Here is a 26,244-nt window from a genome sequence, read left to right as displayed (position 1 = left end):
GGGCATGTTCTCATGGTGCCCCAAAACACAGTGTCTGAAATGGCCATCATGCTATCACATGTGTCAGGGCCTGGTCTGAATCGTATGCCAGAGACTGGTCTGTCTCTGAAGATGGGGGAATGCAGTCACAGACAGAACAGCTTCTAATAGAGGAAGAAGGGGGGGATTCACACACCCCTTCCTTCAACATTCCCAGAAGCAGATTCAGAAGCCGCACAGTCAGGGGGAGAATTAGACAGCTTTGAGATAGTAGCTAGGCAACCAGGAGGGAGGGAGCGTTTGGGGGGTTCTTCAATCGAGAGTGGCAGGGAAATCCCTCCCTCCCGTCAAACTCGGGGTACTGAAAGGGTTAAAGAACAGCAGAAGCACAGGGGAGGGACAGGTGGTCTTTGGCGGACTTCCTGCTATGGAAGGGGAGGGGATTCAGAGTGAGCAACTGACATCCTGATAGAGGGTGGCCCCATGCTGCTCTCAGGATGTTGTTGTAAATAAAACAGACTATAAACCTGCCAGAGGTTCCTTAATTCTTATCGGAAGCTCCCAGAGAGATTGGGAACACCCGTGCCTGCCAGCATATATGACAGCGGGGGGGGGGATGGGATGTTCTGGTTTTCTGGGACACTTTCAGGGATTTAGTGGAGTACGAAAAGTTCAGTTGCACCGGGCGTGGAACCTTGAGAACACCACTTGGGATGCCAAAGCTATGATTTAGAGTGGAGTCCACAAGATGGAGAGGTGGTCTGTCAGCCTAAAAAAAAACCATTCTATTGTTAAAGGCCCTTCTGTTTGGCATGCAGTCCAGGTAGGCAAGAAGATTTAAGAAAGAATGGAACGCTTATCCGAGGCAGTGTTGTATTGTGGGCATTCCTTAGTCACAGTTGTTAGGCATGGCCTGAGACACTGGGAGGTGCTCTTTAGCCTGATGGACATATTGGGGTGAACGTTGGTCAACTTGTTACATTGGTTGAATCTGACTAGTTAATTCATTTTGCAGATCCTCAAGTTGTTATAATTAACCTGTTTATCCACATTTGGTTGCCTTGACTCTTCATGCTGGTGTGCTGGCAACTTGCAGATTAAAAGGTATAGGGTAAAGGGACCCCTCACCGTTAGATCCAGTAGTGGATGACTCTGGGGTTGCAGCGCTCATCTCACTTTACTGGCCGAGGGAGCCGGCGTACAGCTTCCGGGTCATGTGGCCAGCATGACTGAGCCGCTTCTGGTGAACCAAAGAAGTGCATGGAAATGCTGCTTACCTTCCCGCTGGAGTGGTATCTATTTATCTACTTGCACTTTGACGTGCTTTCGAACTGCTAGGTGGGCAAGAGCTGGGACCGAGCAATGGGAGCCCACCCCATTGCAGGGATTCGAACCACTGAGCCCTAGACTCTGTGGTTTAGACCACAGCGCCACCTGCGTCCCTTAACTTGCAGATTACTGTATCTTAAAACATATGTTAAAAAAAAATCAAGATTTTCTTTTCTAGCAATATCATCCATGTATCATTGGAACACAGAATGTTTGTTTTCAATAAATTTTATGTTGTATTGACCCTTCAGATAAACCTTTATCTTCCGAGCAACCATTATTTAACTTTCTGGTCAATAAATCTTGATTGAATGCCAACAAAGTCAATAGCTAAACATTATATAACTTTATAGAAAAAGATGTTGGCAAATCATAATACAGTATTGGTAAAGATACTTGTCATAGGCTCCTTGAAAGGATTTTCAGTCAGTTCTCTTCATATAACCTTTCAGCATCTTCTTGATGTCAAAGCACCTGCTTGCTCAATACAAAACAATAAAGAAAACAGCAAATAACAAAAAAAATATTTCACACCAGTTGTCAGCTCAGTTGGCCATTTGTTGAATGAGTAGACAATAAATCATCAGATGGAGTAGTAAAAGTGTTCATCTTATCTTCTTTTTCTAGAGTGGCATATTGTGCTATTTGATGAAATGGCTTTAATCAAAGTTTGGTCTGTTGCTAACTCTGTTATAAAATTTTCTACCAAAAGATAAAGCAGCACTCCATGTGAGATGAAATTTTGTGGCCTTCCCAGTCTTTCAGGTGACAAACTCATACTTGGAAGAAAAGCCTCAGGCCCAGGAATTGTTTGCTCCTATGGAGATCCAGGGTTGTTTCACGTGGAGGTCGCAAAGGTATTAAAGATGCCACCAAATTTTGTCTGAACAGGTGCCACTGGCTAACCCTCTGCCTGGTTCCCTGTAGCCTCACTTCTCGCAGTAAGAGAAAGGCCCTCGGAGCTGGACCTGAATGTCCAGGGTGAACGATGGGGGTGGAGATGCACCTTCAGGTATACTGGGCCGAGGCCGTTTAGACATTCCTAAGATTGTTCATATGGGAACAAATCCAGGGTCAACACTATGCTTAGAAACCTAAATAGTTCTGGGACCAATGTGTGTGATTACATAAAAATAATTAAATATTGGGCTTAATCCAGGGTGTGTGTGTGGAATCATTGAAGAACCTCACAAATCACCTATACATCTAGCACAGTTAGACCATGTTCCATGGATCTGTCAAGAGGACAATCATGGTTGATGTTTGAGTCTAGTGCCAGTGCTGCTAATGGCATGGACCAAGAATTCACCTTGCTACATATTTAGACCTAAAGATGTTCAGGAGATTGAGATTTAATTGAACATGGTACAAGTATAAATTGTAAGTCTTGGTACATATAGCTAAAGGCATTGGGGGATATTGGTAAGTGTACAAGTTTGTTTTTACTCCTTTCCTGTTGGACTGATTTCTTGAGTGCTATAATGTATGCAGAAATTGTGCCTTGATGGTGTGCCCTACTTTCCAAGGAGTATCTTTAACAGTAATAGAGCAGGAGATGAATGTGGATTCCCACATCCTTGAGAAAGCTCCTTATTAAATGAAACTAAGAGAGCATTTCCTGGAGAACCCAGAAGTGTTTGGGTAAATGATGCCTGACATCTGAAGATAATTTTTTTTTGGGGGGGGGGAGAGTCCCTCTGTTGAAGAAAACTTGTTATGGTATCAGTCTCTTGGTCACCATTAGGGTGAGTAGAATCAATTTTCACTATCCTGTTATCAATTTCCATACAATGGGCATACAACAACAGATCTTTATTACAGTTGTAGACCAGCGTAAGGAGGGTGGGGGGGGGGCAATCATTTCAAATCTAAAAAAAGTTAAAGCAGAAAGTATATACAGTCGTACCTTGGAAGCTGAACAGGCTAGTTCCGGTTTTTGAATGTTCTTTTGGAAGCCGAATGTCCGGCGGGGCTTCCGCAGCTTCCTGCAGCCAATCAAAACTCGCGCTTTGGTTTTCAAAGGTTTTGGAAGTCGAACGGACTTCTGGAATGGATTCCGTTCGACTTCCAAGGTACAGCTATACAAAAGTCTTTAAGAATCCAAAAGAAGCTAAGAGAGTCTAAAAGAAGGGTTAGGAACATTAGACAAGAGTGAAAGAGCATAAAAGGTTGGTATATATAAGACTATAGCTATCAGTCTACAGAGCACTCTAATATGAGTGCTCATGATATCTAGTTTGTGGCATGGGTCATCACCCAATAAATTTTGAGCGCTGCTGTGCAGAATCTGGCAATGTTGTATGTTGTAGCAGGATTGGTATCTGAAAGCAGTAGGGAGGTATAGAATTGTCCTGTGTGCCAAGGGTACTTATGCAGTAATGGTAAGACGAGGCTAGTATGAATGTCTCTATAATAAAGTCACTGGAGAAGCACATGCGCTGTTGTTTCGATTTGGAATGGGTATATAGTTCAAGCTATTGGGAGTTGTAGTTTAGCAACATCAAAGGTTGCCCACTCATTCAGATGAGTAAATGGGGCTCAGGGCAAGCATCAGCACTATATATTGACAAGGTGTCCCCCCCCCCATCAGCTGCCAGAGGGGATCAAGTGCTGATGCTGGACCTATATGCAAAACAGCTTGAAAGTTTGGTGTACAAAGTTGGTCGCTGAGCCCAATTTTCTGTATGAACTATTGCAAAATCCAGCTGTCCTGAACTCCTAGGCATAGGAATGAAGTCTCAGGTAACGAGCCAAAACAACTAAGGCAACCCACAGTTGGTGAAAGGGAATGTATACATCAGAATTATATGTAGCTTTTCAGTATATGAAGTAATGTTGCGCTGGAGCCCACTGACTTTGAGCTTTCCTAAAAAGGTCATCATGTGTTAGCATCGCTTTCACAATTTATATAATTACATAATTTCACAGAGTCATTCATGAGAATGCAGCTACGTTATCAATGGCAAACAAAACATGCTCCCGTTTCCAAAATCAAATTTTCTTTTAAAGACCTCACACATAAGGCACAATATTGCATTCATTAATAATTCAATTAAGCTGCTGCTAAAGCAATTATGTGCAGTGAAATGATATTCTTTTTTGGCATTGCATCTGGGGTTCTTTCTGTTTTGCATGGATCAGATCATCCACATATCCATACATTATACTTCTTCATAACAGGGGTATTTTGCTGTGCTTTGTTTTTTTTTTTAATTTCTACATACCCTCCAGCAAGCCGACTATCAAATGCTACCCCATTTTCCTTTGAAGGCAACGGTGCAGTGGGGGGTTCACATTTCTTCAAAATGCCGATATGAGCCATTTTCTCTCTCCGACAGATGCAGTACAAGGGAGGCTGAGAATTGGCTGAATGCAAAGCAGAATTTATGAGAGATGGTGATTGTTTTTTTTTCTAACGTCAGCTTCTTCTAAGGTGTCATTCTGTAGGGAAGAGGAGCTATGAGGGTATCTGTTCCTTCTATGCCTTTCTAAAAATGTGAGAAATAATATTTCTCTTTTCCCCTCCCCACCTCTTCTCCTCCTTCTCCTTTTGTTAAACATCACAGGAGTCATCAGGACAGCCTTGCATAACATGGACAGAGAAGCCAGAGAACATTATTCGGTTGTCATTCAAGCCAAAGATATGGCAGGACAAGTTGGAGGGTTGTCTGGATCAACCACTGTCAATATCACCCTCACCGATGTCAACGATAATCCCCCCAGGTTCCCTCAGAGTATGTAAAGGTTTGATCTGATTTTTTTTCCCCTCCTGACTAAACCTTTGCCTGTAGTAATTAAGAGTTACTTTCATTTCAGGGGTATTTGGTTAAGAAGCAGGAATAATCAACAGAGATTTGAGAGTGCCAGGAGTCATATTCAGAGGGGTACCTTCTGCTCTCAATAATAGATAGCGTTTGCAGTGTTACGCTTATCTGTAGTTTTATTTGTCACTACTTTCTTCATTTCCGGTTGCCATTTTCTTTTCTTTTTTTTTGCAAATGTGCTCCTGGTTGTGTGTGTTTCACCAAATGATGGAAATCAGTGGATTGCATATCAGGGCTGAATTTTGACATTGGCAAACATGAGACTGGGAACCTGTCAGGGACTGGGCAGAGGAGGAATGGTGGAGACCGCCTCCCCAGCCTGACCCTTCCAGAGAAGATGAAGACAGTTCAGAATTACAACAGGGGGTTGAGGGAGATCACAGCTCAGAGGTAGATGAGGGGGAAAGTTGGGAAATAATGGTAGAGGAAGAGGCAGAGCCGGAGCAGCTGGCTGACACATTATCAATAGAAAGCATTCCAGAAACTGGCGAGCCTTAAAAATAGGAGAGCAAAAGGCCCAGAAGCAAAGGGCCCTCAGTGCCACCTGTAGAGATGATGAATGAGGAAGGGGAGGGGAGATTTACTCAGGGCAACACCATTATTCCAAGAGGCTGCATTCCCAAGCCTCTCTTTGTAAATACTGAATAAAAGCAGATGGTAAGGACTTTTCCTTGTCTTACTCATTCCTGGCAACCTGCCGTGGGGTTGGTTCCTCTGCCGCCTGACGGTGAGAACCTGAGCTCAACATGACTTCACTGCAGAGTGTGTCAGGAGCAATTTGCAGGACCAAAGCAGCAGTCAAGTGGGTGTTTCAACTTCCGGGGTCTTCTGACTATCTCCCCTGCCTCCTGTGCTTTCGCCCAGTTGCAAACAAAAAAACCTAGGGACAATGTAACTGGGGTCATAATGGCAAGCAGGGGGATTTAAGCAGTCACACACTTTCCCCACTGTGTCAAATGACCCCTCTGCTCACCCCCCCAAAAAAATGACTTTGCAGCATTTTTTGGGGGGGGGGGACAGATCCACATCCCAAACTGGTTTGCCACCAGATGCTTACTTCAACCCTGAACAAGGACAAAACAGCTTCAAAGCCTCAAGGTATGGTCTGAAGGCATATGAGCCCACCATCTTGCTGAAGTTAAGCAGGCTTGCATCTTATCAATGCCTGAGTGGGAAAACTAGTGTGGGGATCATCGGAATCCCATCTTTGTTTCCAAGAGGGAAAGAAGGTTGGCTATGAATGTCAGAAAATAAAATTTAAAAATAGTATTTGTGGTTCTTTTTCTTAATGATTTTGTTTGTTATGATTCTCAGATTGCCCAGGGAAACCCAGCCAGATGGGTGGGGTATCCCCCCACGCCCCACCAAAAAAAATAATATCCATTGAGAGAGTTACAATTCCATTGAAAGAGTTGACATTATCCCCCCCTCCTCCCTTCTGTTGCACTTCTGTTTCAGTGTATCTGAAGAAGTGTGCATGCACACGAAAGCTCATACCTATGACAAACCTAGTTGGTCTCTAAGGTGCTACTGGAAGGATTTTTTTAAATTTGTTTTGACTACATCAGACCAACACAGCTACCTACCTGTAAATAATGAATGGTGTTCACAGTACAATTCAAAGGAGGGTTACTCAGAAGTACGGACTACTAAGTTCAATTGGCATTACTAGCTGGTGCAGGCTAGCATGTGTTAGTGACTAAAGAAGCATTATTTAGGCATTCTGAATTTTGCCTGCTCCATATCTTGCAAATACCAAGTGTGTGACCTTGCTAAATTTCAGGCTGCAGATGTTTCTTCAGGTAGATCATAAAGTTTTTCATCTGGCCTCCTTAGAGAATAGTAAATTATTGATAGGAGTTCATTTAATTGGTTAGTGTTCCAGACATTGATTTTCCTTCCTCATATGAACAAATGAATACTCCATGCAACAAGTTTTCAATGTACTTGAAACTAATTGCTCTTTATTTAAAAATAGCAAATGCCCTGCACCTTTTATTAAGGGCAAAGCTGGCTAGGAGTTGGAGAGGTTAGATGGTGAGTCTCTCAGCATGCTGACCCTGAACAATTTTCTCAGCTGAAAACTAGACTAGAGCAAGGTGTGGAGAGACCAAAATACAGTGATACCTCGGTTTATGAACACAATTGGTTCCGGAAGTCTGTTCATAAACTGAAGCGTTCATAAACTGAAGCGAACTTTTCCATTGAAAGTAATGGAAAGTGGATTAATCCATTCCAGACGGTCCGCAGAGTACTTAAACTGAAGCGTTCACAAACTGAAGCGAACTTTCCCATTGAAAGTAATGGAAAGTGGATTAATCCATTCCAGACGGGTCCGCGGAGTACTTAAACTGAAGCATTCATAAACTGAAGCATGGGTGTAATTGGTTCCGGAAGTCTGTTCATAAACTGAAGCGTTCATAAACTGAAGCGAACTTTCCCATTGAAAGTAATGGAAAATGAATTAATCCGTTCCAGATGGGTCCATGGTGTTCATAAACCAAAAATTCATAAACCGAGGTGTTCATAAACCGAGGTTCCACTGTAGATGCTTTTGGTGGCCGAGGTAGCTGGCTCAAGTAATAGATGAACAAAATCTGCCGGGATCCCTGCTTCCTGAATGACGATAACTAGTTGGACTATCCTGCCTAGCAAGTGTGCTTGAGGCAAAGACACTGGGTTATTTCGGGAGGGAAAACAAGTCCCTTCATAGAAAAATAGTGTTAAAAAATACAAGCCTCGGAGGACAGCATAGCATTTTACAATCTCCACTCCGCTTGTGTGCTTGAGCCAGCGGTGAGTAGTGTCTGAAGGAGAAAGCATTCTGGGGGCAGGTTTTCTCTTTGGCATGATAAATGTTTGACAGTTTGTGACCTGTCCAAAGAAGATAGCTTTGTCATTTTAACATACACTTTCAAATGGGTCTATATAGAAAGTATCAAATGTAGGGGACAGGAGGAATAGACAGGCAGAGTTCCACAATTGTGAGTATTAAATGTTGGCCTCACTTGTACTGAATGCTAAGTCAAACTAGGGTTTGGTATCTGCTGCATGGCATCCGAAGGACCAGGGAAGGAGTGAAGGAGCCATTATTTTCTAAATGCATACTTGCGCCTTCACGCTAAGCGATAATTTGACTCAGTATTACATGCAAACCGAGCCACTGTCTAAACCGAGTCAAAATGGCAAGGTCAAGAAGGTTATAGAAAATACTGAAAAGCATGACATACTCTATGGACAGTGGCAAGGATGTTTATAACATTGTCAGTCCAACTCCATTCATGGGTTTTATTAGGGCTGCCTGTGTCTGACCCCGATTTTAAAGGCGGAATTTCAGGGCTTCCTAAAAAAAATATCAACAATCTTTGGGGTGTCCTGGTTTTTACTTTTTAAAATATGGCAACCCTAGTTTTATGCCTGAACATTTTTCTGAAGATCTTGCTGTGAGTTTAATAATTTTAAATTGCCTTGTTATTATTTCTTGGCTGCTGCTCCATTTTATTCCCATTGATGCGCAGGAAAGCACACCTCACCGTCCCCTTGTCCACCCCTGTCATTCCTTTTCCTGAAGTCCAGGCAACTTGAACCTCAGCTCCCAATTTGCCCAGTCAATTCCACCAATACTGACATGGGTAGTGTCCACCTGATCTGCCCATCCCACATGATTCCTGCCTTAAGTCATTATAAGAGCATTGTAAGATCAAGCCACATTGCTCTGCTAATGTATTAACAAGACCAAAGTCTCAAAGGAATGAGAGAACAAGCTTTCGTGGCACACTCTTTAGTTTTGTAAATTACTTAGTTAATTAGTCTACAGCACTCTTTGACTGTGGGCCATTTCTCTTTATTAAATTCAAAGGGGAAACGGGCATCATTTAGAGAGGAAAAGAGTCAGTCCCTCTCACTGTTTCAGACACCAAGTGTTTATTCATTAGGAACACTCTTGTCTTTGATCAGTTCACTAGGTTGTTGTTGTTGTTGTTTACAACACTGTGTATTGTTTAAAAAAACTGTTCAGCAATGCTTATAGCAGCTTACTATATCACAGTGCTTACAGAAGCTTACTACTATTGGTTGGTTTCACTCTTAGAGACACTCCTAGAAGATGGGCTGGAGTGGTATTTGTGGAGGCTTAGCCCAGTGCCTAGGGCCAAACCTTCACATCTATAACCCATAAAGTTGTAGCCTTATTTGATCCCATAGAATCAACATTCTGTTTATTGTCTAATTCTTTAATTCCTAGGGAACGGGTGGTCATGGGGGCCCAACACACAAGATATATTTCACCTTTCATCTGTAGATCTCAGGGCAGTTCACAGGATAAAAAAATACAAGATCAAAATACATAATACATAATCAAAACAAGAACAAGTACAAAACAAAACAATAACCTGCTTCCCTGCCCTGCCCCCAGTTTTTAAAAATTGTCTTGACAAATTTACTTAAGGGGGCTACTTGTAAATTCTAAGAAACCACAACCAGTATGAAAAGCCTGTTTTAGTGGTTTTCTTCAAGGAAATGTAATTTTCAAGCATGTGCCTTCTTTTAATAAGCATGGTCTTAAGTGATAGTCATTCGGTTAAACGCTTTACTGAATTGAAGCTTGAAAGAATAAGTGGTATAGTTTTTTATGAAGATATGCTGTATTCTTTATGCATGGCAATGAAGTCTATTTCCTACTTTAAGTGCACAGCTCACCACAAACTTAACTGTGGAGTCGTAACTGGAGCTTCCATAATTATTTTTTTATGTGAGCAGTTGCTGAATGAATGTTATGTGATCGCAAATGAGAAGACAGGCGGTCTGTGAAATTGAGAAGGGGAGGAACACAGTTAAGGAGACAAATTGTCTTCAGACGCTGTCTACACCGTGGAAATTTAGAGACGTATGTGGCATATATCACTCTAGGCTCCACTAGCTAACCAGGGCACCCTTGAGCAGCTAGTCTGGGGACTAGTACGTGAGGGTCTCTCTTCTTTCATTAGAAAGTTTGTGGCAGGGATTTCCAAAATGATCCCTCTTACATTTCTGCAACCTCCCAAACCAACCCAGGATGAGAGGCATACAACTGCTTTGCCCTCAACCAGCCAGAGAATGTTGGCAGCAAAGAGCCACACACAGGGAGAAGTCCTCGTGGTCAAATCACATGTAACCTTCACAATAGCCCTATGGATATATTACATGCGTGTAGGGCAGGCATCCCCAAAACTTCGGCCCTCCAGATGTTTTGGACTACAATTCCCATCTTCCCCAACCACTGGTTCTGTTAGCTAGGGATCATGGGAGTTGTAGGCCAAAACATCTGGAGGGCTGCAGTTTGGGGGTGCCTGATGTAGGGCATACCCATGTTGCTGGTGGAACTGGTCACACTTTTAATACTCCTCCCTGCCTCGAGGTCTTTCTGTAAGAACCACATGTTGTGCATGAATGTCAGTGGAGAAATTCTCTCTTTACAAGTAAGGGCTTTGTGCAATTGGGACACTCAGGTGCATAGCTGCCTCAACCACAGAGATCCCTATATGTGAGCAAGTGCTGGCATGTTGGAATTTATCTACAAACAACTAATGGTTCCTGCAAGAAGAAAGCCTGATAAGGTTGGGGGAGAAAATTGATTCAGTTCTCATTTAAAGGCGAGCCTATGAAAATCACACTGTCCAATACATGAATTGAAACACGGCCGTCCTTTAAATTTCGCATGTCTCTGAATTTTGCAGTATAGTTAGTCAACCAAGTAATGTGTACAAAAGTGCGTGTACTAGGGTAAAGTGTGCAGAACAATGCACATATTGCTGAAAATATTGAATGAAAAATTGTCATATTAGTGAAAATCAGTTTTCAAAAAATTGCAAAATCACATAAAGAAATGTGTATATTAAGTGAACTTTGCAGTAAAATGCTGGTGAATTTTAATGAAGACATTAAAAACAAACAAACAAACCTGGATAGGGAAATATGTACTGAACTTTAGACTGGAAAATTGAGAAACAGGTAGAAGCTGAAATAGACAGATTTGCCCTACATGTAAATAATTCCATCCGGAAATAGAAGTCCCCCATAACCAGAAACACCTCTTAAATCTGGTATTGAACTGGAATAAACTGTAGATGACTAATCCATACAGCCTTTATAGCAGAGTAATATTACAGTCCAAAACATGTCTAGGTAAGCCTGCCCAGGTATGAATAAGATTTTATTATTGCAAAAACAGTTGTAAATGATTTCTTCTTTTCTTGATTTTTCATGTTGCTTTGTCTTTATTTCACACTCTGTCCAATATTTTCTTGAGATATTTGACCTGTCCCTGCTTCATAAAGTAGGAGTAGGTTTCATATCTGGTCTGTGTGCCCTTTATCGAAGAAGCTTGGCTGAAATGTAGAGTTGCCATTTATTTTAACCCAGTCGATACTTTGCTTGCATATGGAGAGGGACCCATATACAGATAGATATTGCATATATAGTATTCTGCACATAGACCATCCTATATCTTTTACCAATCCATGGGAGAAGAAGGTCATCAAGACTGTCAAAGACCACATTCCCATTAATCAAATTTTGGCTAATGAAAATCTGCTAAAAATGGAGGTGCTAAAAATGACATTACATACAGTATATGAAACTCATGGTTTTGTACAACTTTAGGTTTCCCTAAGATTCATTCCTCTCCTATTCTATTTGCAATATTTCTTATGGATATTAATTTTTGAATAATTATGTAATTATGCCCCCTCCCCATTTTCTCAGGGTAGCATAAGTGAACTGAAAAGTGTTATCTCAGCCGCATTGCAAAAGCCATAGTAGCCATAATTGCACCTTTCTCAGCCCCTTGGCTCTGGATAAGCTTTTATTTCTTTTAACATCAAGGTCGGCTGGTGGGGTGCATGAATGTTCATTTGAGATATAATCTGGTTTGGCTGAGTGCTATAAAGTTTTGAGTAGTAAAAGTTTCTCACAATTGCAAGACACATCAATGTGGGAGGCGGAGAATTCACTCCAGGCTTTTAAAATTGCTTAGCTTTTAACTCGGGGAAATTTACAGCCCTTGTTTCCTTGGCCATTTGGGAAGAGAGAATGAAGAGAGCACAAAAGTGTTATATTTTTCTCTTGCGGCTGAAAGATATACATGCTGCTACAGCTCTGAATGTCAAGCAATTCAGGGAAACAAAAGATAAGATCTTAGATGCTTTATGTTGATTTAAAATTTTGCTTGCTGTGTTTTAAATTACTCAAAACACTTAAAACACTAGAACTCAGGTTCACCCCATTGATTAGCATTTCAGAACAGACAAAAGAAAGCACTTTTTCACACTATACATAATGAGCCAATGGAATTCACTGCCACAAGATGTGGTGATGGCTAATATTTTAGATGACTTTAAGAAGGATTAGATAGATCAGTGGATTGTCAATAGCTGTTGAATCTGTGAATATCTGTTTGAGGGAACGAACAACAGGAGTGTGCATTTGCCTTCATGCTGTGTATGTGAGTTTCCCATTCAGAATGCTATGCCTTGATGATTTAATCTAGCAGAGTTCTTTTTAATACTCTTAATACTTTATTCCTGTCAGAGAGCAGTGCTTTTCATTCTGTGAGGAAAAGCTTTCATAGCTAGGCTCCGCAGTTTAGTGAAATAATATTTGGTGCATTTGCACTAAACTCAGCGATCATGTTTCCCGTTTAGAAGAGATGTTTGAGAATCTGAAGTGTTATTGCAGCAGAATTGCTAGAAATGTTGCCTGAATATATTTTCCAGAACATTATCAGCTGTATGTTCCTGAGTCGGCACAAGTTGGTTCTGCAGTAGGCAAGATCAAGGCTAATGATGCGGACATGGGGTCAAATGCAGACATGAAATACACAGTCATAAATGGGGATGGCTCCGGAGTCTTTTCCATATCAACTGACAGAGAAACACGAGAAGGGATTATTTCCTTGAAGAAGGTAAGTAAAAGCCTTTAGAAAAGGCTCACATGTGATAGGCATGAAATTCTCTTAGGGCTGTCATGGCACACAGCCTTAGGGCCAAACTGGAAATGACAGCAATAGTTCCATGTGTTTAAGCTCAGAGCTGCCTCCAAGTGTAAAAAGAGGGGTTGGGTGAAGCTACATTTTTTAAATAGAGAAAGCAAACATTTGTAAGGACTGTGACTTGCTTCCCAAGTGCTTTTATTTTTGAAAGCACTTTTATCTTCACACATGTTTCTTTTGCTTTCCAACGTCTGTGGTTTCAGTGCACAAAATATGCATACAAAATGTGTGTTTTATCAGAAGATTCACAAAAAATGTGTGCTTTATATTGAAAGGTGCATACAAAGAAGTGCAAAAAAAATCAATGGAGTGCAAGCAACAAGCCAGGGGATTCAAAAATGCAGAAATATTTCTCCATTATGTGATACCTCTTCATTGTTTATATTAATAAACAAAATGGTAGATTACTTCCTCTGCTTTTGCAAAAGACCCTTGTGGTCAGATGTAATTCCGAAGCATTTCTGGTCACGGGCTGATAATGACATCGCCTTTATTTACCTGAAATTATGCATTCTGTCTCATAATAATAATAATAATAATAATAATAATAATAATAATTTATACCCCGCCCATCTGCCCCCCCGCCACTCTGGGCGGCTTCCAACAGACATTAAAATACATTAAAATATCACAGATTAAAAACTTCCTTAAACAGGGCTGCCTTTAGGTATTTTCTAAATGTCAGGTAGTTGTTTATCTCTCTGACCTCTGATGGAAGAGCGTTCCACAGGGCGGGTGCCACTACCGAGAAGGCTCTCTGCCTGGTTCCCTGTAGATTTGCTTCTCACAGTGAGGGAACCGCCAGAAGGCCCTCAGCATTGGATCTCAGTGTACGGGCTGAACGATGGGGGTGGAGACGCTCCTTCAGGTATACAGGACCAAGGCCTCACTTTATGATATTGGGTGTCATATCTGTACCAAGTATTGAAAAAATAATAATTACCATATTTTTCTGTGTATAAGACTAGGTTTTTAAACAAAAAAATAGGTTTAAAATTGTGGCTCATCTTATACATGGGTAGTGCTGAGCGGTGTTTTCTTAATTTGGAGTCTGTCTTATACACAGAAAAATACGATAATAAAGAATATTTTTTAAAAGTATATAAATCAGAATGGAACCTGAAATGGGAAGGAATCAGACAACACAGCCCATTCCTATGTTATCATTGGCTAAGCAGCAAGCTGCTGTAATAAATGTGTGTTGATGCCATGGAAGCATGTTTGTGTACAGGGTGTTATGTCGGAAATAATCAACTCCGGGTGTCTCAGGACAGGTCTTTTAGCAGGGTTCAAGACTTCCTACCAGCTTGTGCTGAGTGTGACCTATTTTGTTGTCACAACTGTGCAGTCTCTAACACAACAGTGGACAAAAGTGGACCTTCTGTTATACAATATGAGAGTGGCCATGGCTTCAGAATCTCAGGAGGGCCATGATCTGTAAAGATGAAATGGATCTGTTTTTGAGATGTGTAAGGAGGACACATTCTTCAAAGAGTGAATGCTGCCTTTGGTCTTACATTATCAGAAGTGGGAAATGCCCATTTACCTACCCCACATTTTGTCCTCGTGGCACAAACACTAAGAGACCGTTTTTGTATTGCCACATGAAATATCAAGTGAGGCAAATGACTGGCACCCCTATCCTCTCTCTGTGTGTGCTCAAAAGTACGCCCTGTTGAGTTCAATGGGACTTACTTTCAGGTGAGCATATATAGAATTGTAGTCTTCAGTACAAAAGGGCATGTGGCAGTGCTGGGCTAATATTATACTTGGGCTGCTGAAAATAAGCACTTCAGAAAAGTGCTTCAGAATTGCCTCTTTGGGGGGGGGGAGGATTTTAGACTAACCTTCCCTCACCCCACTGCAAAACAACCCCACACTCCTGTATACCACTTATAGAGAAACAATCGTGGAAAAGCATGATACAGAGAAATCTGTTAGCATACATATTCCTCCTTGGCGTTTTATTATTCTGCACGCACCATTTTCAGTGCCATTCCACAGACTAGCTAGAATAAAAGGAATATATAAACACTGCCCTCTCTTAGCCTTCTTTTGAACAGCATCAAAGGGTATCCCATAAAATATGCCAATATTAAGAAACAGTGCTACATAAACTGAACCACTTGGGCCTCAATGTGTTGCAAATGTTGATCCCGTTGATAAAACTGATGGGAAACTATAGAAACCTCTGAACGATCTCATGATCTCGAAAGGCTGACCCAAGTTTTATATTTGTTCCTATCAGTGGCAAGAAACCATTGCTATTACCCACCAAGTAACCTTCTAGTAAATTATGGCAAGTGTTGCTCACTGTTGAAAACAAGAACTAGGAATGGGGAGAAATTTAATCCCCTTTTGCATTTAAAAGTGATCTTAACTCACCTGCACTTTTCAAAACAGTACATTAACAAAACAAAACAAACACATCCATCCTTCAAAATCTATACTTCTCTGAATTTTACAGTGCAGTTCACCACCTAGTATAGGTCAATCTGCCCTATGTTGATACTATATTGGGTGGTGGACCACTTCATCCCATGCTTGAAGACTAGGATTCCACCCAATGCCTTAACCATTTGTGACATTTTGCTATGGGAAAGGCAAAACATTTGTTTACAGGTAAATTCCTTCCTGGCTTCAAATATGGCAACAATTAGCGACCATAGCAAGATCAGGAAGAACAAGAAAACCTTTGGTTAAACCAATAAGACCTAGCTAGAGGGAAAACGACACTAAGCAGGACCTGAAAATGAATATAGATTTTAGAAGCATGGCAAGAATTGGCCTGACATGGAAACAGAATGATAAAAAGGGGTGGGTAGGAAAGTTTCGCTCTTCAGCCAACCGCACTGTGGAAGCCACATGCAGCCAGACTTTTAAGCCTTGCTGCCAGGCCGGACAGGGCAACAGCCAGTGCCTAGGCAGCCAGCAAAGCACCACCCCCCAAGCGGGACCTCTGATTGGCCCATTCACATTTTCCCTCTTTGGCGGGAAGACCGCCCTCAATACCACCGGCCAAGGGGAATTCCCCAGCAGCGGCCAGCAGGCAAGCATGCTCTAGCTGCCAGGAATGAAGGTGGAGCACAAGGGTTCTGCACCTGTTCCACCCCATAGACGCAGAAAGCGGCCACTCCTTTGCTACAAATATATCTTTCTGAACTTTGCCCATGCAGAATCCTGTAGGAACTGGATCCTAGCACCCCTTACCAGTTTTGCTTCATAGGAGGATGCTGAGCCAACTTACTCCCATCTGAGTGTTTATGGGTGCGATGATAATCAAGGACCATAGGATTATGTGTAAGTTTTGCAAGCTCCACAGACCAATCTTTCACAGGACTGTGCACTGTCAATTAGGCAAGTTTCATTTCACTGTACATAAGCCTCTTGGTGCCTTGGGGATCAGGCAGGATATAAATCTAACACAACCGGTAATACACAATGATTAGTGGTATCCCAACCACATTGCCATGATTGTTGTACAGAAGCATTGCAATTGGGCCACCCAGCAGCCTTCCAGGCCTAAGCATCCATTAATTACATCTGTCCGATTTAATTTCAGATATATTCTGCATTAGTCCAATAGATATTGCTGTAAAAGTGTTTCCCTTTAAGAGTTTGTGCCTTGCCACTGTAGCATGGGTTCCAATTCAAATAAAATATGGGGGGGGCATTGCACACCTCTTTTTCACGAGTCGGGTGCAGGTGATCATCTCATTGCAAACTCAAGAGTGTTCATTTATTTCCAGGAGTCAGATGCCATTATGCACTTAGTACGTAGTTTCAAGCTACAGGAAGTGGAGGGAATAAACTCAGCATTACCAAAGCCTGCCACTATAATGCAGTATAAAGGTGCTACAGCTAAAGTGCAGTAAAGGATGCTGTGATCAAGTCTGTTCAAACTATATTACACAAGCAATTCTGAGGCTAGAAAACCCCTCTCTGATGGTGGAAATGAGGCAGCGAAATAATGCGTTTTGTGAAATAACTTAAACCCAAACTCACAGTGGTAATGTGACATTTCTTTTCTTCCCACAGCCACTGAACTATGAAAAAAAGAAATCCTATACTCTTAATATAGAAGGAGCAAATACCCACCTCGATTTCCGCTTCTCACACTTAGGACCTTTTAAAGATGTAACTATGTTGAAGATCATTGTTGGGGACGTGGATGAGCCTCCATTGTTCACTTTGCCTTCCTATGTCATGGATGTTTACGAAAATGCCGAGATTGGTACTGCGGTGGGCACAGTTACAGCGCAAGACCCAGACAGCGCGAACAATGTAGTAAGGTATGCTAGAATATTCCTAAAACCAGTATGGGGTGGAGGTGGGGAAACAGCGGGGAGCAATCTGTCATCTTCATAAAGCTGTACTATGGAAAACTTCCTTGATCCATATCAGTAAGCAGATGTCTTACAGAACATAAACTTGTGAATCCAGAGGCATTTCTGATGTGGGAGTTAAAACTATTCCTTGTCTCTGGTGACCCAAGTTTCCTGCAGCCTCTGCCTCCCCACAAAACCCACACTTTCCCCCACCATCGATCCCTTTTCAATGGGAGAGCATGTGCTTAATGGTTCAGAGAGGTAGGTTGGTTGTGTGCAGCAGCTTGGACTTTTGTAAGCAATCAGACAAATATGCAATATTCAAAGATTCATTCTGCACAACTTAGAATAACAGAGTTTAAGACAAGGCATCAGCATGAAGCCACAAATCATGAAATCACGCCAGCGTTGCAGGGATGTTATTATGGAGTTGCATAATGATGCAAATGTTTTAAGATTAGGGTTTTAAGTCTCCAAATCTGAATCAACTTTCTTTGCCTAAAATGAAAATTGCATTGCTTCTTCCGGCTTAGATGAAAGATTAAACCTAGCATTATGTCTTTAGTGTGCTTGTCGGTTTGCTTGTTTGTTCTGGATCCTATGGGAAGTGGGAGGGATTTTTCTTTTTAAAAAAATTAAGATTGTGTAGCTGTCTCTAAACAATTGAATGTTGAAGGTAAACAAACGCTCTAAATAAGCGAATTCGGAGGGTAAACAAACCAAGGTAAGATTACAGAAAACCCTTTTAGCAAAAGGTATGCAAATCTGTAATGGATATATGCTGCAGTAACCTAATCCTTTTATTATGAAAAGGTTGTAAATTATTTTCTGGTTTTCATTAACAGTGTTGGAAAGTACTGTAGATACATTTCTAACTTTTAATTGTGTTTGTGTGTGTAGATAGATAGATGTTAATTAACACATATCTTCTATGCATGGTTTTATCAACATAGCTGAATGATTAGCATGAAATTTTACAGGATCCCATTTTTAAGATCCCAAGGCACATTTTCATGCACTGAAAGTCAGAAATATTTGCTATCAAACAGTACCCCGCTATTATCTATTGTCAAGTTACAACATAAAGACAATGTTCCTGCCCTTCTCTTATTACACTTGAAATGTATAAAACCCTCCCGAGAAGTATGGCTAGTATTATTCACATTGATGTTGCCAGAATTCATTATTATTTGGTCTGGAACACAAATCTCCAGCTCTTAAGGCTTGGCTGCATTCTGAATCAGCTCCTGAGAGGTGATTTTTTGGTATGGAATGTTAGCTGAGCTTCTCGGCATGCACAGGTCATCAAAGAACCAAAGGCTCCACAATTTTCAAGGGCACCTGAGTACTCAGTGGGTTTGACTAGATGCTATAGGCGCAACAAGTCCAGCAGTTCCTTGCATCTAAGATATTTTCATGAGCTTGTTCCCTGGTGCAAGCCAGGATGGGAAATGAGGTTGGGAGGTTGGGACATTGCCCCTGTGCCCGGGAAGCCAATCTGCCATCCTTGCAAGTAGGTTTGCACTGCATTTGCACTGTTCCCATTTTGCACATTGCAGCAGGCTGAGAAAACCAAGCAATTTTTACCTGGGGCAAGTGAGATTGCTCATACTAGAAGAGCTTACCTTTGATTTTACCTGGGGGGGGGGCTAATCTGTCACTAGTAACTGAAACACTTTTAGCTTATTTTAAAATAAGATGTTCTGCATGAGAAGAAACATCCAAATTTGCATCAAATGTCATTTTCAGATTTTGTTTAGTAAGAGCCTTAAGGATGAAAAGAATAATTTTACTGGTGTTTTTGAAAGTCTTTTGCCTTTCTTTGGAAATGTAATATATATTTTTTTTCCTTCAGAAAACACCACCAAATTTCCATATAATTTTTCTGTAAGGAAAATGCTCACAGTGGTTAATTGCAACATAGTATTGACAAACTGACATTTTTACCGTCAGTGTCATGTGCTGGGTTCTGCTGTTGAGTAAACTACTTGATTCTGGCGTTTATCTGCCTGCCTTACAAGGAAACTGGATCTCTTAACTTTCCTAATATATACAAAATTTTAATTCTGATTTTTGTTAGTAATTATATGCTATGATTTTCCCCCAAAAGAAGACACACACACACAACCCATTGCATCCAATGTTAGCCATGCTCAGGGTTGTTGTTGTTGTTTAGTCGTTTAGTCGTGTCCGACTCTTCGTGACCCCATGGACCATAGCACGCCAGGCACTCCTGTCTTGCACTGCCTCCCGCAGTTTGGTCAAACTCATGTTCATAGCTTCGAGAACACTGTCCAACCATCTCATCCTCTGTCGTCCCCTTCTCCTAGTGCCCTCAATCTTTCCCAACATCAGGGTCTTTTCCAAGGATTCTTCTCTTCTCATGAGGTGGCCAAAGTATTGGAGCCTCAGCTTCGTGATCTGTCCTTCCAGTGAGCACTCAGGGCTGATTTCCTTCAGAATGGATAGGTTTGATCTTCTTGCAGTCCATGGGACTCTCAAGAGTCTCCTCCAGCACCATAATTCAAAAGCATCTATTTTTCGGCGATCAGCCTTCTTTATGGTCCAGCTCTCACTTCCATACGTCACTACTGGGAAAACCATAGCTTTAACTATACGGACCTTTGTTGGCTCAGGGTACACCTATTCAAATTAGTGAAAGAGACTAACTTAGGTCAATTAATTTCACTGTATCTTTTCTGAGTAAAATTTAGTTGGATACAACCCAGAGTTCATTGACCAATCACTTGTGAGGAAAATGAAGGGCTCCTTAATGAGTAAATGGAAATTGTGACCTCAATTTTGTAAAGTTTACAGAGTTAGGTGCCCTTGGACTCCTGGAGTTTTCACTTTGATATAGACAAAGAGATGATGAGTTAAAATGCAATTAACTTATCTGAAGGTATGCTAGCTATTCCACTCTAATTGTCTTCCATTCAGCTTTCCCCTCCTTTCATTTTTTCTCCTTTTATACTTGCTTTCTTGGATTTCAGTATTATAATTCATCAAATTTTAGTTATGAGTTCAACAGAGCATACAATGTCAGCTTCCATGTCATTAGATACGCTAGTGCTTGTTAAGATAAAGGGGATTTTAAAAAGAGTTATTTTTAAAATCTACCACTAGTGCTAGGAAATTTTCTTTAGTTTCTCATTCTGCATGCTGGTTTTATTATACCAGCTACTTTTCACCTGACAAAATTCATGTATGAGTACACCAGCATGCTTTCCAGCTCTTTCTTCTGACTCTGTTGGTTTGCACTTAGTAATTTTTTTGAAATATTTTTTCCCTCTATGGTAAAACTTTGGCAGTTCTTGGTCAGAGTCTTTTCACAATCACGTGTAGTTTTGGCACAAAGCCCCAAGTTTTAACATTTATGTATTAGAAGTGATGCAATGTTGTAGCACTTGTCTCTGTTTATCCTGTTGTGGAACTATTTTTACCCATGCAAAGGGCCGTCAAAAATGCTTTGTGTGTTGAAAATATGAGGTTCATATTATGGACCGTCAAGGTTATCCAGGGGAAAACTTTGGCCCTTGGAGAGTTGAGCCAGTGAGGAGAGGAGAGATGGAGTGTTTTAGACCAGACAGAACATTGTTCTATGACAGGCTTTCTACCAACCTTGGTGGCCTCCAGATATTTTGGGTGCTGAGTGTTATGGTTCAAAATATCTGGAGGGTATATGATTGTGGGAGGCTGATTTAAAGCAGTGTTATATTGGCAGAGGGCATAGCACGTGACGTGCATTCTTAAAGTTCTAGTTGCAATCTCTGACACCTCCACTTACAAGGATCTTGGACAGCAAAGGTGAGAAGAAGTCTTTGGATAGCTAGGACTTGAAACACTGCTGTTAAGTTAAGTAGACTCCACTGAGCTAGGTGGACTGAGAGTCAAACAGTGGGAGGCTACTTTGTATGTTCAAGGCTGAAGGTTTATGAAAAAGATGGCTCTGGTGTCTCATTTGATACGTTTTATCCATCCTAATGGCTCTCATTAGCTACGAGATGCAAATTCCATGAGCTCTGTGTCATATCAATATCAAGCTGTGCTCTGTATCTGATTACAGTGCTGGCTGTAAGCCACTTGGCTTCTGACGAGAGAGCTATTGAAGGATGACACTAATCCAACAAACAATTAATGAACATTTCTCGCAATCCACTTTGTGTGCCCTGGTTGTTTTATTAGGACATTTCTGAAGCAGATACTCATGAGAGTTCAGCAATACATATGCTGTGTTTGATTGTTTCCCTTTGGATTGGGTTTGGAATGGGTTTAGATCAGGCATGTCAAACCTGTGGCCCTCCAGATGTTTTGGAGTACAATTCCCATCTTCCCCAACCACTGGTCCTGCTAGCTAGGGATCATGGGAGTTGTAGGCCAAAATATCTGGAGGGCCGCAGGTTTGACATGCCTGGTTTAGATGGTGCTGTAACAATCCTCAGGGTGGATTGCTCATTTTTAAGGCTACACCTTAAAAACCTTAATTCATAGAAATTAGAAATAACAGAATTGTAGAGTTGGAAGGGACCAGGGGGGTCATTGAGTTCAACTCCCTGCAATGCATGAATCCTTTGCCCAGTGTGGGGCTTGAACTCACAACCCTGAGATTAAGAGTTTTGTGCTCTTCATACTTTCAAAACTCCACAGCCCAATCCTGTAGTGATGTCTAGCCACTGGAACAGCCTTGCTCAACCAGGTGCCTTCCATATGCTTTGGACTATAGCCTTTGTAATCCCTGACCCTTGACCATTATGGCTGGAGCTGTTGGGAGTTGTTGTCTGAAACATTTGGAGAGCACCAGGTTTGAAAGGCTTGCACTATAACATTAAACGTGTATCATGTTCCCTCTCTTTGACTGTGTTCTGGTTTGTTAGAATAGCTCAGATTTGCAGAGAAGTGTGCCGATCCTCCGACCAATAAATGCTGCTGATACATGTTGATCTTGATGTTACTGAAACATTATTTTACCTTCCCTTGAAATTCTTAGAGATGATTTATCTGAGTGGAACTCTCCCAATTTGCTACAGGTGACATCTAGTGGCATCTCTGTATATTGTGTGGTTTTACTTGAGCTGAATCTTAATTTTGAGGAAATTTACTTGCCTGGAAAGGAATTCTGATATGTTACGTACTGACGTTTGTGTTCTATGCTGTAAATCACCCTGTGGTCTATTGAGAAATTGTAGCATATAAGTTTTCTAAATGCATACATACATAGTGGGATGACCAAGCATAACATGGTTTTCCTTTGAATTGGAAGAAGCTTTATGAAAATCTGGATATTCACATGGAATACTTTTCATCTTCTACAAGTTAATTAAAAATGTTTCATGTGCAAACAGGAATTGACACTTTCCCACCTATTAAATTAGGAGGAAAGTCATATAAGTTGCTTAGGCTACAATATTTAACATGGGTTGTGACCTCAGTTCAAAGAAAAGTAGTTGTACTTATGCATCATCAGTGGTGAACGGTACCGCTTGGCTGCCCAGGGCAGCACCCCCTGGGGGCGGGGCAGCGCTCCGAAGTGCACATGCGTCCTGACGCACGCATCATGATGTTATGATGCACGACGCGCAAGCCAGGATGAGCCAGGGTGGACTGTGCATGTCCACACATGCGCAGTCAGTCCGGGTTGGCGTTGCTGCTCTACTTGGCTGACGCCCGGCAACCCACTCCGTAGCGCGTTCTGCTTCTTCCTGCTTGGGCGGAGGAGGCAAGGTGTGGGCCAGGGGCCGGAGGCCCTGCCCCCGCACTGCCCCTGCTAGAGTGGAGCTAGGGGCGGCCCGCCCCCTTCGCCCCTCCCTTGCTACGTGCCTGTGCTTCATTAAAATTGATGGGATTTCAGTCTGACCAACTTTCTCTGGTTTGAGGTCATCCAGTCTTTATACCAGAGTTCTTCACTGAACTCTTGAGGATAAACTCACTGAATAACATCTATGAAAATTTCTAATTTTCAATTGTTCAGCCATCTTGAATAGATGTATCGTGAATTAGTACCAATTTGCCTTTTGAATGTTCAATACATCACTTATCACCAGTGTTCACTCTCTCTCTTTTCTTTTTGTGTTGGGTTAATGGTGAGGAGAGGGGGTTAGGATTTCACAGGCTATCACAACAGGCCACAAGGGTTCTTCAGCCACGAGAAGGTTGGAAGCCACTGCTTTTCCCCACAGATGGAAGCGCTTCTGTTGGATGTTAAATATACATCAACAGCAAAACACTCTCACAGATGAACCATTACCTTGAGCAGCTATTGAAAGGGGATGTTCCCTCTAGTCATAATGTTGCCTTCACTTCTTATTTCTGGAACAGGAAGTCTTCAGAGGGGCTTTGATCTGGTTTTACGTCAGACTTTAAAGGCCACTTGGTGTAGTCAGAAGAAGAATTACTAGAAGTAAATGCAAACGAATGCATCATTTGTCATCCCACCCCTGCAAGAGTTGAATATATTCATCTGAAATTCCCTTAGTTGATTAGATAAGGCAACATTTGAATAAAATTTCAGCTGTTTTCCCGCATGTTCTTAACAGAGGGGGCCAGCCCCACAATCGGACATACTACCGCCTCAGTCAGACAGCTGGTTTTTGATGTAATGAAAGGACAGCTTATTTTTAGTTATTTAATATATTTTAAGTTATTTCTTTATCCTCAGAGAGAGGTAGCTTTGAAATTTTTCAGCCTTAGGCATGATGTGCCTTGACTTGAGGGGGGGGGGGCTATGGGGAATTGCTGTTCTGTCTTGGGGTCCAGCATTGTTAACAGCCAGGATTTCAACAAATATATTTTGAATGCTCTTTGAGTGCAGAAAATTTGGCAATTACACCTTCACATGAATGTAAAAGGTACAACACATATAGAATATAAATTGAATAAATAAATACATCAAATATCTTCACTTAGTGCTACAACAGTTTCTAGAAGATTCTCTCTCTCTCTCTCTCTCTCTCTCTCTCTCTCTCTCTCTCTCTCTCTCTCCCTATATATATATATATGGTATCGTTATAGCATACCTTGCAATGGGAGATGACTGGAAATTAAACTTGAGTATTTTGTTTGTATTTTGTAAACTTGAGTATTTTGTTTGTTTGTATCCATGGCATTGATCCTGTCCATTGTAATGCTGTTCATTAACCATTGCTGTGACTGATGAGGGATAGAGAGCTTCGAGTGATCTTGGCATTTTGCAGACTGCATTAGGAATTATACTACATGGTTTGCTTAGCAGCTAAATGCTAGTAAACAGAGGGAATATTTCAACAAGCTTCACTCTTCTGTTCCTTTTTCTTTCCCCTTTTTAATGCACCTGCTTTATTTCCAGGCAATGTGGAGTGCAAGTCCCAAATTAAAGCAACCTTGCACAATTTTTAAAAAGTGTTTTCTGTGCACTTTGAAGTGTTCATTTTATGAGGAGTTAGTGGAGCATGGCACAGAGCCTTATTGCTGCCTCTGGCTTTCCACTTTGTCTAATTGTTGTGCAGTATTACATAGTATGAAGTGATATATTGTGGTACTTGAGATACTTGTTCCTGCAGGCACTGTAGAAGAGCCCATTTTCCACCCACCTTTGTTTTAGCAGGTAGCACTGGTGGACTTTAACACCTAGCTCACCAAAGTTGGCTTGTAACCTTCTATCTCACCATGGTCAATTAATATATTGTGCGCTTCCTCCAATTTGCAACATTCTGCCCCACTTTTCTTAAAGCCATGCCCATAAACATAACCAGTTGTGGAACTATGAATGCAAGAACATAAGGGTAGCCTGTTGGATCAGGCCCTAGACCTAGTCTGGTATCCTGTTCTCACAGTGGCCAACCAGATGCCTGTGGGAAAGCAGGAAGCAGAACATGAGCACAAAAGCCTCTCCCCTCCTGTGGTTTCCAGCAACTGGTATTGGGAAGCATTGTTGACTCCAACTGTGGAGGCCTAGCATAGCTACATCATGGCTATTAGCCATTGAGATAGCCCTCTCCTCCGTGAATTTAGCTAATCCTCTTTTAAAGCCATCCAAGTTGGTGACCATCTCTGTCTCCTGGGGGAGTGAGTCCCATAGTTTGACTATGCGCTGCATGAAGAAGTACTGTCCTAAATCTTCCAACATTCAGCCTCATTGGATAGATGAAGGGACAGTATTATATACCATTAGTATAAGTATGCTTGATTCTTAATTGCTGGGGTCATCAAGTACAGGGACCAGGTTTAGATCCCAACCCATTAGGTTTTCTAAGTGTATCACTCTTCTTCTGGCGCTGGACAGCTACTCTTACAGATAGGGGTCTAGATCCCACAGAATGGGAGAGAGTGCCTAGTGTGCCTCTGTATCCAGGGCACACAAAGTTGGGCTACATTTCAGTGGTATTATTGTAGGATACAAACACTTTCCTGCCTATCACATGGTTGCTTTGATAGTTTATTATACTAAATTTCACTTGAGAACATAAACAGCCGACATGACCAGTCGCCACAGAAAGTTTTACTTTATTACATGGCTGGAAAATTGTAGAAAGAGAAAGATAGGGGGAAATTCTTGTAAATTCAAGGAGTGGAACTCAGTGTTGCTGATTTCTGCTTACCAGATGGAATGATCTCCCCTCTCCTATCCCCATGTGCTGTTCTGGGGGTTCTCCTGACCCTCTAGAGCCGATGTGGGGAGGTGAGATGGTTAGCCCCAGTTGTGTTGGCAGGACTCGTCGCTCTGGCTTCCACTAGTGCAAGTGTTTAGTTGAATCTGGCCCATAGCTCACCCATGCATATACAA

The 26,244-nt window shown here is 41.6% G+C and overlaps 1 protein-coding gene across 1 annotated transcript in view; it reads left to right on the top strand.

Annotated features, from left to right (window-relative positions):
• Positions 1-26,244, top strand: part of CDH18 (cadherin 18) — a 564,188-nt gene that overhangs the window by 503,348 nt on the left and 34,596 nt on the right. The window contains exons 8-10 of the mRNA XM_035126031.3: positions 4,875-5,042; positions 12,884-13,071; positions 17,197-17,450. Of these exons, the coding sequence (XP_034981922.3) occupies positions 4,875-5,042; positions 12,884-13,071; positions 17,197-17,450 (610 nt within the window). The remainder of the gene's footprint in view (positions 1-4,874; positions 5,043-12,883; positions 13,072-17,196; positions 17,451-26,244) is intronic.

Source organism: Zootoca vivipara, chromosome 8 (genome assembly GCF_965207765.1).
Source record: "Zootoca vivipara chromosome 8, rZooViv2.hap1.1, whole genome shotgun sequence".
Lineage (NCBI taxonomy): Eukaryota > Metazoa > Chordata > Lepidosauria > Squamata > Lacertidae > Zootoca > Zootoca vivipara.
The sequence above is the reverse complement of the archived record's forward strand: the minus strand, read 5'-3'. Positions and strand labels throughout refer to the sequence as shown.